This window comes from Lissotriton vulgaris, chromosome 1_2, assembly GCF_964263255.1.
Source record: "Lissotriton vulgaris chromosome 1_2, aLisVul1.2, whole genome shotgun sequence".
Lineage (NCBI taxonomy): Eukaryota > Metazoa > Chordata > Amphibia > Caudata > Salamandridae > Lissotriton > Lissotriton vulgaris.
This window is the reverse complement of record NC_141686.1, coordinates 192,589,217-192,607,287: the sequence shown is the minus strand read 5'-3', so window position 1 is coordinate 192,607,287 and position 18,071 is coordinate 192,589,217. Positions and strand designations below refer to the sequence as shown.

Genomic DNA, 18,071 nt, shown 5'->3' with positions numbered 1-18,071 from the left:
TGGCCCATCCTGGAACAGGGAGGGCAGTCAATGGGGCTCTGGGCTGGCGGGAGAGAGGGCCTTCCTGCTGGTGGTCCTGGACTCTTCGGCCCTACCCGAGATGCCGGTGCCGGCGGGGTCCCGGGCAAGAAAAATGGTGGGGACTCCTTTTTGGCAGGGACTGGCTGGCTCATCCTGGAACAGGGAGGGCAGTTAATAGGGCTCCGGGCTGTCGGGAGAGGGGGCCGGCCTGCTGGTGGTCCTGGACTCTCCGGCCCTACCCGAGATGCCGGTGCTTGGAAGAAGCAATCTGGTGAAAGCGGGTTGAAAACTGGTGCGCAAGGAAAGGCGCAAAGCAGTACCAGGTGGCCGAGTCTAGGGGCTAGACGATGGGTAGTTACCTGGAATGGAAGTGAAGCAATGGATATGGGTTGTGGCCTGCTGGTACATCCCACATCCAAGGTGGCTCTGGAGATCATGGATTGTAAAGTTAATGGTAACCTGTGGTGCAAATGAATACTGCACAAACCAATGTTTATCAATGTGTGTTGGATTGGTTTAATAAAGTTGGTCTAATGTTGACAATGCATCAACAAATAAAGAGGGCGTTATCTGAGAATTAATAAAGATTACGCAGTGAAGACCAGACACTTTGTATGGTGTTTTTTGTGGTGGGCAAAAAGGAGGGGAAAGTATGGTGGGGACGAATCACACGTTATATGCCTACTATAGGAAAACCAGGCGCTGAGGTTAAACACAGCTGGGAGCTTTGTTCACATTAGCCACAGCAAGCTAAGTGTTTGGTTTGACATAAGGAAATGAAACTAGTGATCTTGAATGAGTTTAGCCGAAGCAGGTGCCAGGGCTTGGGCAAGAGTGTGACCTTTTTAAACAGTAGGTAGTGGCACAGGATACCAGTAGTCAAATGCAGGAAATTTCACTTCTAAAAGAAATGACATTTAATGATGGTTGTCTATAAAAACCTTGCTCTAACTTAGATTGGCTCCAACATCCATTCTCACAGTCCCAAGCCAATGCTTCTTTTTGTACATACGTCAATGCCTACATAACAGTTTTATCGTGAGATGCATCATGGAAATGTCAATTTGGGAAAATCTTAATTGAAAATTCTCTTCAACATGGTGAAAGCTTACAGTCTTCAGAAGAGGAAGTAAGGACGAGAAGGGGAATTATTACGGTCACAATTTACGTTCTATAGAATGGAAGGCATTTTATAATCCAGGAAGTGCAAAACAACAGTCACTTAAGCCTCCATCCGCAGTTTATAAGCTCTGGAATCCGCCTTACCTCATCTGACTGCATTTCTGCGGCACACCTGCCATTGTTTATACAAACAGTGATTGCATTTATGTTCTGGTTAAGGAGCAGAGGATTGAGCAATTCATGAAGGAGGAAGTCATTCTAGGTAGTGCCCAGGAGTGCAAATATAAGAGGTCAACGAGAGCTCTGAGGCCAAAAGGTTGCTGAGCTCTTCTGAAGTCAGCCCTACACAGGCAGCTCTGTGAGGTAAGTCTGTCGTCTTTGTGGGAGTGGGGGCATCAGTCTGTGTGTCTGCATGTATGACTTGTAAACAGACTTAGTGCTAACAACCATTTCACAAAACCCATTCTTTTTTACTCAGAGTACCACAAAACTGCTTGCTGTGTCTTGTCGAGGTGCATTTTGGGATGTGTTTTTGTCCAGGCCTTCCACTCTGCTTCAGTAGGGAGGCTCCATCATTGAAAAGAACGTGACGTTGAAATTGTCATGTTTCTATGTAAACCTTAGCAAATGTTCACCAGTGTTTCAAGAATGGCCTCCTTTGGAAGACAAAAAAGACTGTAATGTTTGATTGCAAAAAGGATTATTTGGACATAAATAGATGTGATCTGAAGGGACGAGGAGAGATGGAGGTGGAGAGATGAGCGAGGGCTCAGGGCTGAGGGATGAGGCATAAGGACTTAGCAATAATGAATGAGAGATCCTTGCTGGGGGATGAGGCATTAAGAATGAGGCATAAGGACTGGGATGGGGAATGAGGAGTGATGAGCCAGGGATCAGTTCTGAGGGATGAGGCATAAGGACTTAGCATGATGGATAAGGATTGATGAGAGAGGGTTCAGGGCTGTGGATTGTGGCACGAGGAATGATGCTTAAGTAGTGAGGGATGAGAAATGATGGTTGAGCAGTTAGGAATGGGGGGTGAGAAGTGACAACTGAGAAATGAGGGATAAGGAATGATGAATGAGGGCTGAGGAAAGAGGAGTGACTGATGATACTGTTGATGATTTAAAATGGGTGTTTGTCAGGGATGTATGACATTACAACACATGCTTTTACCACGCATGCTGTTACAACGCAGTTTTTACAACGCATGCTGTTACAACGCATAGCGCTTTGGGGTGCTGGATAGTGAATAGTTTAATTTACTATTCCAACTCCAGTCCCCGTGGATAGTAGGGAAGGTGTTGGATAGTAAAATAAAACTATTCCCTATCCTAGAGCGCCACCCAGTGCAATGCGTTGTAATGGTTTTCGTTGTAAAACCTGCGTTGTAAAAGCACTGCGTTGTAAAAGTTTCGTTGTAAAGGATGTTTCCCGTTTGTCAGACTCTACGACAGCGCATTGTACATCAATATCCCCAAGCTTATCACTATTGAATCAACTCAGGATTGGTTTAGGAAGGCTCATTAACATAGATGCCGGCCCTGAATAGCAGTAATAATGGAAAACCACTATATTGCAGATGCAACGAAGAACCTGCCCGCTGTAACCTAAGCCCTTTGAGGGACAGCTGCAGCGCATGGCCCACCGTCACTAGCTTCTGGTTTGATGGTGGGTTACAAACCATTGAATAGCACTTCCTCTGAATCCCAGGAGATCTTTCAGGGTGAGATGTTCAGTTGACGGTATCAAAAGCCGCTGAGAGATTAAGCAGAATAAGAAGACACGAGTCACCATCATCCATTATTCGAAGGACATCATCAGGTATTTGGACAATGGGCAAGGATACCACCAAATCAGAAAGATAAAGGTTTTAAAGTTAAAATATACCTTAGTAAAGTAGTCCTGCTCGTTGTACACTTCTCACAGTCATACATTTCAATCTCTTTTCAAGGTGGTAGATTTGAATTTAGAATGGTTTCCAGAAAGACTCATGGAAATCAGCAACACTCATAGCTTTATAGGAATATTCTTGAATCCCTCTTTGAATTCTAAAAGGTCATAATGTGCTCGAAGACAAGCTCAAGCCTAGAGGAGTCCATTTCAGATTTTTGTCAAAGAACAAGCAGAGATTTGATTTCTACGCTGAAGCCCTGTTTCTAGATGTGAGCCCTCCTTCCACTCAGAGCATCAATCATATGGTGTGCTAGATGCATATCTCAGCGTGTACATACACTGTAATGTCCTCAGTCTTTAGGGACCAGCTTTCATGCTCCTAACATTAAAATCCCAACCTACCCACCATCTCCGTAGATCCAACCAGCTCAGCCCTAACCAACACCGAGGGCCAGAATCATTATTGTTTAGTACAATGCAGCACGGTAACCAACGTTGGTGCTATGCGTGGAGCAAGAGGGCGGAGCAGCGCAGAGCCATATTTATTAAGACGATGACCTGCTGCTTCTGTCATATCCTGTGGTGGCGACTACAAAGGCAGCCTTGTGCCACGCACACCTTTTCAGTCATGGTGCAGAGGTGTATATCTGCTCCTCCTGCATAGGATCTGGAGAGGCAGCTTACCCTTCCAGCACATTTTATGTGTTCTGTGCAGTGCAATACAACTACAACGTGTGGAATATTTCACAAAATGACAACATTTCTCCTGGTTGACTCCTGCTTGAAGAAGGCGTTAGTTTATGGCACGAACACCTGGTCTGCCTAACTTTGCAGAACACGGTAAAAAGGTACAGGGACTTTTCATGCCCATCCAAGTACTGTCCAAAAATATCCATTAGGCTGAAAAGAGGTGCAAAGTGCTGTTTGTGCTGAGAAAAAGGCACGTTTCAATTGCAAAATCTCTTTTGTACTGGAAAGTAAATGCCCTTCCCGACTTTGCTTTGCTTTTTGTCCAGTGCCTAATCTGTAAATGACTGAGTGCGGGTGCCCAAAGCTCCACTCAGAAGACCGCAGTTGATGTAATTAGATGTCGGCACGTAGAAAATCCAAGCTGTGTAGCCTTTAATTCTCCTCCGCCCTCTTTAATCCAGTACCGGACACTCCCTGACAGTTTATCCCTGCTTTCTCCATTTGAGATACTTTGTCCGTCTTTCTCTACCTCCTCCTTTCTGCTATGCGTGTTTTCCTTCTTGCTATCAGTAAAAATCTGATGCAGTGAAATAAGTGCTCATCCCCAAACATAAGTAAGTGCACTTGGCACCTACCGTCTGCCACCAGCTCAAATTAAGCACTCTTTGTGTCACTTTGCAAACCTTTGCACTTGAGTTCTAGGGTTTTAAACTCCCTTCTGAAGCATTCTCCTAGTAGCCCAGATCCAGAATTAACGATTCTTGGACATCACTTGGGAAACATGTAAAGTCCAATAGCAGGCAACGCAAGCTCTGGCAGCCCAGCTCACGCCAAGGTCTATTATGTGATGCATTTAGCTAATGTATGTGCTTTCTAACATCATCTAAAACCAGCCAGAAGAGTTTTAGGAAGGGCCCAGGGTGCCAGCCTTTCAGGGGGTTCCCTGATAGAGCCAGCTCTGTTCTGCAGAGAGTCTTGCCCTGGTGACCTTGAATAATTCTTAAACAGATTGTTTCAAATAATGCTTCCCTTTCATTTATCTTTAATGTGTGTGATGTGTGAGTCTATTACAGGCATTTTCCAGAGAAATGTTGTGTTTATGTTTCATATAGGGATTCTTCTGGATAGCCTTATTGGTTATGCAGTCGTGGTGGGTGGATTAGCAGTCTTTTGAAGGGCGTCTAGGTTGTATATGTACACAGAATATAAATGCTTCAAGGACCCCTATAAGAAGATGTAACATTGGCATTTCTCACTCACCGAGTGCCCCATCATGCATAGGTTCTGTTAGACCTGACCCCCTTAGGGCAGTCTCCCCCCACCCAACATTTTCCCTGCCTCCCTCCATTTTTCTGATCTTGTTTTTGCTGGTATAAGGACTCTTACCACTTTGCCACAGCTAACCAATATTAAAGTGCTTGTACTCACTCTACTAAACGTAGTAATATTGGTTCATCCCCAATTGGCATATTTAATTTACCTTTAAGGCTCTCGTAATTTGGTACCTGTTGTACCCAGGGCCAGTAAATTGAATGCAATTTGTGGGCCTACAAGTAAGTATCCCTTTATCCACACCTCAGGCCTGCCTTAGCAGAGCCTGTGTATGCAGTTTACACTGCCATGTCGACCTGGCAAAACAACCCTTTTGCCAGGAGCAAGCCATCCCTTTATATACATATACGTCACCTCAGTGGTAGGCCCTGGATACCACAAATAGCAGGATGCAATGTATTTAAAGGCAGGACATGTACTTTTAAGTTGTACAAGTCTTTGTGGCGAAAACCCCGCAAAGTTGTTTTTCACCTAGTATGATTTCCAATTGGGAAGAGATACAACCCCCAAGTCTGGTGTCTCTGCATTCACAAAGCTACCTTGAGAGAAGTTGGCCTGGTATATGCTGTCCACTAATCAAAGTGGGCACCTTGCACCAGTCCAAACAACCCTTCTTGATGATTAGGTCAAAGACAACCTTTAAAGAAAGCTATCCTAGTGGTAGCTGTGGAGAGAAGCTTTCAGGCTAAGTCTCGAGGGAATGTAAAGCAGCTTGTTTTACCAGATTAGAACATCCTGAATAACAAAATGAAAGGAGAACCACACAAGAGATATATAAAATATATGTATTTATTACTAAACACTCTCTACGAACCTCTTTATGAGACTAGAGCACAAAGCACACAATATTAAATCACTAGAACAACAGCACAACAATACACAGTGGGCTCCATGGGGAGACCAAACCATATACTAAGAAAGTGGTATAACAACCACGACTTAACTAGACAGAGTGCCTAGAGCACATAGAATCTCTGCGACCCCAAGGAACCACCCAAGCTAGTTGCATAGGGGACCGACGGAGGACGGGTGCAGTGTGAGAACATAGGAGCGAGCTCTGTAAAACTCTATGGGAAAGTAGCGGTTGGAAAATTAATGATTAAGGACAATTTGGAGAGGACTTCAAGCAAAAACTTTGGAACATAGAAGGTTCTAAGGCCAGCACCCTTGTGAGTACCAGAGCACCCGTGTTACCTATCCCAGGGGAGCCGGGTGCATAGGTGTAAATGGATGTCGGAAACCTTTGTCGTTTTCAATGTCTTGACTCAAAGAAGTGCTGCTGCCGGGAAAATGAAAAAATGTCCGGTGGAATCCAAGCTTGGATCTGAGGTGCGAAGAATCTGAAAGCAGAGGGGACAGAGTCTGGGTCACTTCAGGGGGACCAGGGGCTCAGTAGACAAATGCCCACCGCTGTTGGTGCTTCAGGTGAGATGACGAGGAGCTTGACTCTGCAGCCACGGGGACCAAGAGAAGTTGACGACAACCAAAGTCTGGAGGTGAGCTGTCCCATGAAGGATGCCAAGTGCTGAGGGGTTAGTGTCTAGATGTAATACCAACAAGCATTGGCAAATGCAACCCATGCAGGCAGAGGAAAGCCGGCCCTTTGTGGACCAGCAAGGTCCAGGGGACTCTCCAAGCTACGGGGAGTCAGGGCTCATCTGGAGCAATCAGGAAAGCCCAAGAGAAGTCAAAGTTACCTTCACAGAGACCCACAGGCCAACGAACCAGGGATCGCAAAGGTACCTCAAGCTGAATCACAAAATACCAGCCCACGGAACACTTGTGGAGTGTAGGCCGGAAATCCTCAGTGCAATTACTGCTCTGGGTCAGGAATACACATAGCCCAAAGCACAGCCTCATGGACTGCCAAAAAGCATATGATGCTGCAAAAGTACACTGTGCACAGGGGTTCGAGTTGCACGGTCCCCATGAGGGATACTGGTCTCAGAATTTCTGAGAGGGCAGATCAACCTCAGAGACGCACAGGAACCTACATCTTGTGTTGCAGAAATCTTTGGAGTCTTCAGGAGCTTGGGAGATGGAAACTGGCCAGATGCATTAAAGGTGCCTTCAGCGCAGGGGAGTAACCCTTTCACTCCAAGGGAGACTCTTCAGTCATCCAGCGTAGTGCAGATCGTCGAAGTACTTGGTTTCTGCTTGCAGAGTTTAGTCCAGGTAACATCTAAAGTACTGTAATCAGGGTTCCTTCTTTATGCCCAAGGAAGGGGTGAGACAAACACTGGGGACCCACCGATGGGAGGTCAGGACAGAGGGATCGTTACACCCAAGTCCTTTGTTCAGTTTCACACCAGAGCCGGAGCGATTGGCTCCTGCAACAGGTTTGAACTGGGCTATGCATAGGGACACCAAATGTGCCCCAGTGCAGACTTCAAACAGTCTCAGAGTCCCAATACACTAAATCCTGTCTGGGAGGTGGTCACACCTCCCTGTCAGGGCCGGCTCTAGGCTCATGGTGGCCCTGTGCAGGGAGCGTAGGTGGGGGCCCCGGAAGAGGGGGTCCGGACGGGGCGGAGCTCAGGAAGGTGTTTTAATATTATGTCCAGAAAAGTCGTTAAATGATTGACCAGTACCTGCGGCTGCTCCTACCCTTCCAAATTCGTCTCAGAACGATACAATTTAGGAGGAGGAGGGCATTGTGACACACGACATGAGGGACTGGGCGCACAGACAGCTGCAGTGCCAGGGCCATGACAGGGGGGCACTGGACCCCCACAACCCCCCACAGAGAAATAATCGGTGGCTCTTTGCCCGTGAGTGACTGAGGCCGGCCTGTAACTAGACTGCATACAGATCTCGCCAGTCGCCAGCAAGTGTATTCACCACCAAAGTTATCTTACAGCTACAATGCTTTGGAATTTGTTGGGTAAACAAAGGTCTAGGTGTCTACAGTCTAATCCCCTGCAATAAACTATTTTAAAGTGAAGCCTGCTCGAGAGAAAACAAAGTATAATTAGAGGAGGTATAATACAGAAATATATGGTAGACACTCGAGCACAAGAACAAACGTTACGTTCGTAGGCAAAGGCAATGGTGGCACTTGTGCAAGTATCAAAGCAAAGAAAATGCCATTCCCACGCAGTCCCCAGCCTAGGGCCAGCCCTGCTTACCTTGCTGCCAACACCAATGGTTAATCTTTTATGTCCAAGAGGGACAATTCATGAGGTGAAAGTAATTTTAACAATAAATGAGCCAAACAAGCCAGGATCCACAAAGACAAATCCAACATCTGTAGATATGAAGTTTGTGCTGCCAACATAGTCAGATCCAAGAACGAAAGTAAGACCTGCCTAGTGAGCACCAATTCTATCCTGCCTGAAGTCGCCTTCTTTTAATGTTCAAAAATGAAACTGAGTTACCACTACCCAGTGACACTAGCAGTAGTACCAGTGGCCTAACAGGAGTATCCCCTGGGTTTTACTGACCCAAGGTCAGTACAGCTTCCACAGCATGTCTCTGCTCCTGCTCAGATTAATGCACCAACCCCAGGTTGCACCACTGTCCACCCAAAAAAGAAATCTAAACAAAAGGGCCCGCAATTAGGCCATTCCAAATTCAGAAAACTAAAGTGGAGATAAGAGGCTTGATAATACGCCCTTGAGAATTCCAATAGAACCCCATGTTCTACTGTGAACATGGGCTTCTATTGGAATTCTCAAGGGCGTTTGATCAAGCCCATCATTGCCGATTTAGGGACAGTTTTCTGCCGCTAAAGCGGCGATAATTTTAACTCAGTTTCTAGATGATATGCCCCTCAGTGCGTGAGGTCGTTTTTTCCAGCCATTAAATCACAAGGAACCCCATATTCCATGTGGATTTGCCACATACATTTACCACCTGCTGTAAGTAGGTTGAACATTTATAGGGGGACCTGTGCATAGGGGGGGTGATGCATTGTATGATTTTTCTGGTTAAAAAAAGTGGGTCAAGATCTTTCACATCAAGTAAATTCAGATCCAGAAAACCTAAATACTAATAATCAGTCAGAGAGAAATTAAGGCGCAAACATCCCTTAATTTTGACAGTTTGCCATATATTTAACTAAAGCCAAGCAGTCGTCAGGAAGGGAACCTAGCCAAACAGCCAGTTTACTTTACAATTAAATGTCATTGTAATGATAAGAAGTGTGTCCCTTTTAATGTCTGAAAAGTCTTTGACTACTTCCAGAAGGACGTTTGATGTCACACTTTTCTTTCGGCGCTCTTCCCTATTTATCATTAACATGGTGCATTGTCAGGAAAATAATAAATAGTCTCTGAACACTGATTTGGAAGAAAGAAAGCAAAAGACTTTGTGATATCTAGCCAGCATCTGCATTACAAATATGTGCAAGATTTCACCACAGTGACAATGTCGCTCTGTAAAGGTGGCATGTGCTGAGGGATGGTGACAATGTCCTCAGTCAAAGTAATTGTAAAGATGCAGTAAGTGTACTGTACACATGAGCGCATTTCAGAACTGCCGGCAATACCTGGCAATCCGGAGACTCGGAGTCGGACACGTGACACGTGTTCTTCTCTGATGATCGTCGGTGGCCGCGTAATATTCTCAGTCACACTGCAGACACGATGACGACGCACAGTCAGTGCACTGGCACCACCGCTCACGCACTCTCCCTGGCGGGAGCGTGACCCACCGTGACGCATCAGAGCGGCAGCAGGTGTGCAGTTCCGCACTGCGCACAGCGCGCGGGGGCTGTCCCAGGGCCGTCACGTCATACGTTCATTGGTAGTGGGCTAAGATTGACGGCCCTGGGACCCCGTCACTGGGCAAAGTGAAACTAACAACAAGATTGAACAACGCTGCCATTGCTAGCCGGGGTCGGAGCCGGAGGCCGCCACTGCTAAGCATGATTATCAGATCCTTCCGATCCGATCCTCGTCGTGGCGACCCCTGGGGTTTGGCGGCCCTATGCAGGTGCACACTTTGCACATGCCTAGGGCCGGCCCTGGTAGCCACAACTAGAAGGGACCATTACACTCTACATGGATTGCAAAACATGGCCCAGGGGGAAATGGACAACAAATCATATTGGCCCTAACTGAGGGACCAGCTCAGATTGGTTAAAAGGTAGGTTGGTCCAATTGCTGTTCTTTCAGCGTCGGACTAGTGCGCCTTTCTCTGTTTCCCCTGCAAAAAAGTTTCCCCCTTGTACTGATGCTAGATGCGCCAATGGAGAAGCTAAAAAATGGCAAAGCCAAAAGGAAAGGAGTCCTTCTAGGATAGCCTATTTAATTCAGAGAGGACATTACAGCAGAGGCTGCTGGCAAGGAACAGGAGTGGCGGGGGACAAAATATAAAAAAAAAACAACAAAAAAACCCGCCTCTCGGCAGCCATCTGTCCTCCGTCGTTGTTTGGCTTCCTGATGTATCCCGTAAACTGGCAGCACACCGGCTCCCCTAAGCCAATCAGAATGCTGCAATGAAGCGTTGTGATTGGTCTGAGCGCCATGGTTCGGTGCTCAGGCGGGACTGGGAGCCTGTGCATGTTCTCCACCCATGCTGTGCATTACAGCCTGGTGGAGAATACGCTAAGTGTGCATGACTGTTTGGCCGGCCCAAGACAGCTGGTCAGTCATGGGCACTTATTGTGCACAAACCACTCCTCCTTCCTTTGACACCAGCCTAACCCCGCCCTAACACAGTCCCGTAGTTAGGAAAAATACAATAATAACAATCTTAATATCATTGCATTTTTCCTTTTTCCTGCTCGGAGAGTAGTGGGGCGACACTCCTCCACCATGTCGGCTGACCCCTTTCCAAAATGGCAAAACAAGCCCAGATAATGCAATGGAAAGGTTGTGTCCGGTGTTATTCACACATTCAAACTAGTGACGGCGCGGGTAGCAGTAGTGCAGCACAGAAGCAGTATGGCCATTAGGCAGCAGCCTTGTTTGAATCCCTTATGCACACAAAACAGCTAAAGCACAGACCGCAGCCATGCTAGTTTCCTTAATATACATGCAAGATACAGCAAAAGTAGCAGCAGCACTGCAGTCTTCCCTCACACAGGTGACCAGCTATGAGCCGGACAGGACAAGAGCAAGTGTTCCATGCAGCTACAACCGATGAAGAACAAGCAGCAGCGGGTAAGATTCACTCGCATACATGACTGAGTATGGATGGATGAAAGCGGGAGAGCTGAGTAGCTGGTGACCATTCATGTCCCAAGTACATCAGTTAACTGGCTCTGCTTTCAGTAGTTTGGACTCCTTCATCCTCCATATTCCAAGGGGTGGGGTGGGCAGGGGGTCATGTTTCAGACAGTGGCCAATTACTTAGTTCTTTTTTTTTTTACACTTATTGTGCTGTTCCTTAAGTTAGTCGGAGCATTTGGAAAGGCGCACAGTGCTGGGGGCACCTTCTGGAAGTAGTGCGAGAATCCAGTCACTCCATGATAGATCGGCATGGGGGCAGGGGACTGGGACCTCCCTGCCTATGGCTCCCCTCTTTAGGAGGCCCCAGAGGTGATGGGGAGGTATCCAAGTGTTACCCAAGCCGGGCAAAGTCTGTGTTGGCTCTTAAGGTTTTACACTCAGTTCCACATACTCAGAGACAAATATGCAAACAGTGACCCACAATTTTAACACGTTAAAGGAAGCAAATCATATATGTTCAGCCACATGAAGACCAAGGACAAGAGCTATGGAGAAGAGACTGTTCTCCAATCAACAGGAGCAGCCAGATATAATAGTGATCTGAGTGGATATAAGGGGATGAGGCAAAGTAAAGACTCCTGTTGTGTGTCACATGCTGCGCCTGTTCCAATATAGCACATCACCAGTCTCCACGAAACAGAATTTGCACTCCAAGTTTACACCGAAAAGCACTCTGGTACAATGATCAAATGCAGAAAAGGTTACGTGTTGTGTAGCTGTGCAACACTTGTAATAATAACTCCGCAGATTTTGAAAACAAGTGCCAAAACTAAAGAAAATGAAGTGCTTTTGTGTGCATATCAAAAAAATTGCTCGAGTGGTGAAGTAGCATTGAATCCAGTACCTCCCTCACATTCATTTTGTGTTTCCAGATAGGAAGCATTGGCTTAGCAGATGACCAGAAACGGCTAAAGGCTTGATTGTTTGACGGATATAAAGTGAAACTAACAACAAGATTGAACAACGCTGCCATTGCTAGCCAGGGTCGGAGCCGGAGGCCGCCAAATCCTGCCAGGGGGCCGCCACTGCCAAGCACGATTATCAGATCCTTCCGATCCGATCCTCGTCGTGGCGGCGGCCCCTGGGATTTGGCGGCCCTGTGCAAGTGCACACTTTGCACATACCTAGAGACGGCACTGTCCCTGTGACAGCAAACCTATTGTCAAGCCTTCCCCTGCTCGAGCTTGGCTCAGCATCAGGAGGGCAGACTCCTTTCTGTGGTTGGCAGCATACATTTTGTGATGTCGAGGCCGAGAAAGCTATCACCAGATGTACCGGTGTGTCGCATATGTCCCTTCAGGAGGGTGGAATCATACCTCCCTCTCCAGTTACTGGCGGGGAGGTATGATTCCAAGGTGTTTGACACCAAACACAACATGTTTCCAAGCAACCGTTTTAACGTTAGCATTTACCGCAAGGTTATATTGCACTTAGATATATATGGTTGGCTGCATCACAAACAACCACGGAAAATAGATCCCGAAGGCTGCAGAGTAGCTCTGCTCATACAGGAGCACCCTCGCACATAAAACCCAGCACCCTGCCTTCAGGATTGATAAGGTCTGCCTTAGGGCAGTGATATAGGAAAGATATAGTGAACCTTTATCTAAGTAAGGGGAACATGCTCCACCTTACACAGGCTGCAGTAGGAAACCTGTGGTGTGAGTTTGAATGGTCTCTCAGCGGTGGCACAATACATGCTGCAGCCCAAGGGTGGCCTCTGGGGTACCTATGTCCTAGGTACATAGTTTGCCATATGCTAGGGACTGATAAAGGTAGCCCAGTATCCAATCTGGAGTGTACCTAAAGTACATGCAATCAATTTAGAGAAGAAAGCAGCTTGACTTGGGTCCTGGAAAGCAGGATCCCAGTCAGTCTAAGTCAAAAACAGTAAAACATCAGCAAAAAGTGGGGGTAACTATAAGAAGCAGATCCTACTCTCCTACACACCTTAACTCCTCTTCTATCACCACTTCAAGTTACCACACCTTTTCTACCACCACTTCAAGTTACCACACCTATTCTACTACCATTCAAGCTACCATATCTCCTCTTCCACAACCTCTGACAATTGTTTCTTTCGATCCATATTTTCGTTCAGCCCTTAGACTGCAGTCTCTTTCCACACCTCTCATGTCTTGATTTCTTTGTCTGCCATCTTTCCTATAGTTTTCTTCAGCCTGATCCCAGCCTTAAGGGGCTGTTTCTTTTATGAACCATTTGCTGGACGCTGGCTAAAATGAGCTTTCTCCACAGAATTGTCTTCAGCCCAAAAAAGTCCAACTAAACCTTTCCTGCTCCAAATATCACAGCTCACACGTATAGGTCTTTTCTTCCCTATAGGCTGATTCTGCTGATCAGGTAACAAATGACCATGCACAGAGGTATGCTGAGGCAGTGAAGACATTTAAAAGATATTTTTTGTTCTCTAAGTGCCCAGGTTTACACCAGAGAAACATGGTTGTCATTTAGAGCCCAGTGTAGCACATGCTACACCTGCCTTGCCCTTAGCTGTCCATGACACTGTATCAGCTACCCCTGTTCTCGCGGTCATTAAAAAACAGAGGCACAAAAAGACAGTGAACAGGTCTCTAAAAGGCTTCACTCTAGTTTCCTGTCCTTGTCCTTCCCAAAACTAGCCTATAATGCAAAACAATTTTGAACTGAGCACCTTTCTGAATAGCTCAGAACATGACATTACCTTTTAAGTGCTAGTTGGCTTCTTTACAAGCCCCTTGCGCCACCGGTACAGCACTTTTCCTATGTCAAAAAAGATGCAAAAGTGGTGCAAGAGGCTTGTAAATAAGCCCCTAGGTTTCTCATGTGCTGCACAGCAAAACCATAACAAATAACTAATTTCTTTCCTATATTTTTCCTTTTCAGAAACCATGATGACATTTATCCTGCTACTTAGTTTGTTGGCAGTGGGAGGTTTGTTACAATTTTTTTAATGTAGCTTATTTTCTATCAAGTGATTTGTTAAATGAAATATTTGCATCATTCAGGTACAGCAATATTTAAGCAGTTAATACCTGTTAGACTGTGGGGCGTTGATGAAAGGGAAGGTGTCTCATTTCTCCACCCTTGGGCTGAGTGTCTCTTCTAGTGATCTATGAAGTCTGATGTCGCTAGTGCCCCGCAAGGAGTGTTTCTATGCTGTCATTGGGAGTGTGGGGGGGGAGGATGTCAATGATGGAGCATATCTGCCTTCAGAAGGGCCCCATTCACTCTAAAACCTATAAATATCTGTGAGGTATGACAACCTGCGGGCCACACATCAGGTTCTGGAGGGGACCCTATCATTTCGCATTATGCAACTGACCAGTCTTATCTGTAGCAGGAGTATACTGCGCTTGGAGCCTAGGTTTAGGTATTAAGGACTAGTCCTGCATCTGCCAAACCAGTGATTCCAAGTTCTGGCTCACCACAGAAAAGAACTCCAGAGTGAGGTTGTTGGTGGTCAAACATATTCATCTTACAACAAAGGGTCTAGAAAGTCATCTATGCGGGACATCTTTAATCTCTTTTTACAGGCCCCAGGATTTATCTGCTAATTTTTATTAACTCACCTCTTCATCCCTTCTAAATTTTGATTGGTGGAACTACCTGCAGACACTGTTCAAGGAGAAGACAGTTAGTCACGCAAAGCTTGCTCATGCAGTCAGGCTGGAAATTAGGCTCTCATCTTGGCCAATCACAGACATGTACGTCATGTCGTTGGAGGGAGGCTGAGCAATCACTATACTTCCGCATGCAGTGTGAATGTAATGGAGAAAGATGGCGGCATTACCCGTGAAAAGTGCGGAGTTCTGCTCTTTCGCTTGCACAGTCAAGTACTCCCTCAACTGCTTAATGCCTGATTGCTTAATTAGTAAAAGATTGAGTGCCGACGCCAAAATCTCTGCCCAGAAGCCAGCAGCCAGTGCATTTAAGCGTTTGTGCACTGAATATAAAGGCTGCATGGTCTTCAATCCACCTCATCCCTTTTTAATGCACTACCAGACACTCCCTACCCCTTCATTCCACCATTGCAGGTTCCTGCTTTCTCCCTTAATAACTTTTGTTTGTCTTGCTCTTCCTTCTGCCTTTCCGATTTGGGTATTTTTATCTTCCTTGCTCTCAGACAGTTATGTGATGTGGGATAATAAGTGCCAGTACTAAAAAATGAATGCTGGCTCCTCACACCGGCAACCACCGGCTCAAATTAAGCACTGCCTGAATCGACCTACCAGCCTCAGACATAAACAGAGGAGGCAGGCACCAAGACCAGATAATCATATTTTGTCAATCCTGACAGATTTGTATAGTGCCTAGTGCTGCCTTGTTCCCTTCCAGGGTCTCAGCTGGAAGTGAAGAGACCTGGGAGCCCCTCTAAGCACTCGAAACCGTTTTCTGTTGAAGCAGACTGGGTTTGACGCTGGCCCTCACTTTTTAAAGCTACCGGATCGCTCCTACCCTCAAAAGCTTCAATGGTTCAAAAAAAGGGAAAACATTTCACAACTTTGCCCACTCCTAAACCAAACCAGTCCTGAGACCAGTCACTCATGATCCTGTCCTGAACACCTCACCCAGATCCACCCCCCCCTCACCCCGCCCCCGCCCCTCTTGTGCTCCGGAAGCCTCAGGTGCTCTGTAGAAATGTTTTCTCTATTTTACAAATCAGCTGCTCCATGAGAATCATTCTGAAAGAATGAAAACCCCTTGTCCCACTTTGAATCATATCTCCCATGAGCTTATGTGAGTGCTGCTCGACACACCCTAGAGGAGTTTCTTTCACCCTTCAATCCTCTGTACTGTCAGTCATTGTACTCATTCATGTTTTTACCATAGACCCTTTCCACGTTCCATTCCATTGGTGCATCAGTCAGTCATAATTATTCAGTTGATAGAAGTCCATATATGCATAAAAGACATAACAAAGCCATGTATCATGTTTAAAATATCAAAGATGTGTCAATATACCACTTAAAATAAATTTCCACTAAAAAATGTTGGAAATATTACAATATGCAAAAAGGTACAATTTAATTACGTTTCTCTGGTAATCCATCAAGGTCGCCCCCACACACTTCTATCACCAGAGTATGATATGCAGGTTTTTCCCCACCATTTTTGTCAGTCTACCGGCCGCAGAGATGAATTTATACACCATTAAACAGGTGTATTGGAATGATGAGCAGTAGTTGGTGCACAGCGGGCTGACATAACCTAACATTTAGGGCCCTCAATAGTGGGAGTGAAAACCATTTCCTAGGAATAACATATAACTTGCCAAAGAAAAAGAATTGAAGTGTGGTGGAAGTTAGATTTAAGTAAGGGTGAGTATGCATGTATCACTAGCAATAAGGCCGCCAATACAGTATAAGGTCCAGTAAAGATTTTAACCCCTTCCATGCTCATGACGGAACGGTTCCGTCATGAGCGTCGGTTGGCCTGTGCTTATGACGGAACCGTTCCGTCCTGGTGCCATTGGTTCTTTAGAACCTTCAGCACCGCAGCGGAATTCGCGCAGCACTGAAGGAGTTAATACATTAGCCTCTGGCTCAACCCTTGGTAGCTGGCTGCAAGCAGGTAGACTTAATCCAGGAGACAGTATGCCACATCACAATAAAAATCCCACACCAATTTATAAATATAGGAAATGTTTTTATCTTCAAAATGAAACCAAATGACAAAAATCCAATATAGGGAACCGGATATATAAATTTTTAAAGATTAAACACGATCTAAGTCTTAAAAACATACAGCGTCAACCTGGGACATCTGGTCGCACTTGACTGGGACAAAGTCAAAGTTTGAATCCAACTGCAATGAAACCCTGGTTGAATATACTAAGCGGGAGGCCCTGGTCAAAATGTTACCTTCACACTTAGAAACTTTTCCGAATGATTTTCATTCGACGGTGAGCAAGGCACTTCATCAAGCTGGATTCGCACCATGGCTTGACTCCACGTCGGGTCAGTCCACTTATAGAGCTTTTTACAAAAGTTGGTCCAAACTTCTGGAACATCTGCCTGTAGTTCCTCTTGAGGGTTCAAAGGGTTCAAAACACAAATCCAAAGGTCTAGAAACTCCGAGATGGTCTTGAAAGTTTGCTGCTACAGTTCCCACAATGCATCTGGCCAAATCCTTAAATCCACTGGACTCACCCAAGGCTGGGGACTTCTTGATGGAGATGGTACAGGAAAGCACAGACAATCTGTTGCTTTCAGGGAGTCAACTCCTTAATCAGAAGGAGCAGTCCTTCAGGCTGCAATCCTTTGGGGTGGAGACCAGGGTTCCAGCAGGGCAGTCCTTCTTCTCCTTGTAGATTCAGGCAGCAAAGCCAAGTGACTATGCAGCTCTCACATATTTATTCAATGATCTGGAGCTACAAGCAGGGGGCACCCTTGCCCACTGAGGTGTAGGGTGCCACCCAAAAGCATTTCAGCTTCCTCCATAGTGTGGCATATACTTGTCCCACAAAACACTGAACATGTTTTCATTCGCATGAAGAGTGGCTGTGTCACAATTACCCCACACCCCAGACCTATGGACCATAGCAGAGTAATATAGCCGAGCAACACTGAGCCATATAGATTTTTCTTTTGGCATCCATAGGCCTGCACAAAATGCTTTGCAAGGGAATGAAGTAGGTTGTGGTTCACTTGTAGCACAAATGCACGAGGATGTGGCGGGCTGTATTAGGTATGGCACTTATGGGGATGTTCCAACCCTGTCAAAATGAAGCGAGGTTAAATGGTGTGTGCTGGCCCTTTTCCGTTTTGTTTATAGCTAAATAATCTGGTGACCTCGCTGAATCTGGGCGAGACAGACACTCTCAGGGTGGGCTCG

At 46.0% G+C, this 18,071-nt stretch overlaps 1 protein-coding gene across 1 annotated transcript in view; it reads left to right on the top strand.

The window, feature by feature from the left end:
* Window positions 1-1,439: 1,439 nt before the first annotated feature.
* The window catches only part of LOC147734890 (alpha-N-acetylgalactosamine-specific lectin-like), a 243,750-nt gene continuing 227,118 nt past the window's right edge, over window positions 1,440-18,071 (top strand). Inside the window, exons 1-2 of the mRNA XM_086952522.1 lie at window positions 1,440-1,506; window positions 14,121-14,168. Of these exons, the coding sequence (XP_086808648.1) occupies window positions 14,126-14,168 (43 nt within the window). The 5' untranslated portion in view covers window positions 1,440-1,506; window positions 14,121-14,125. The remainder of the gene's footprint in view (window positions 1,507-14,120; window positions 14,169-18,071) is intronic.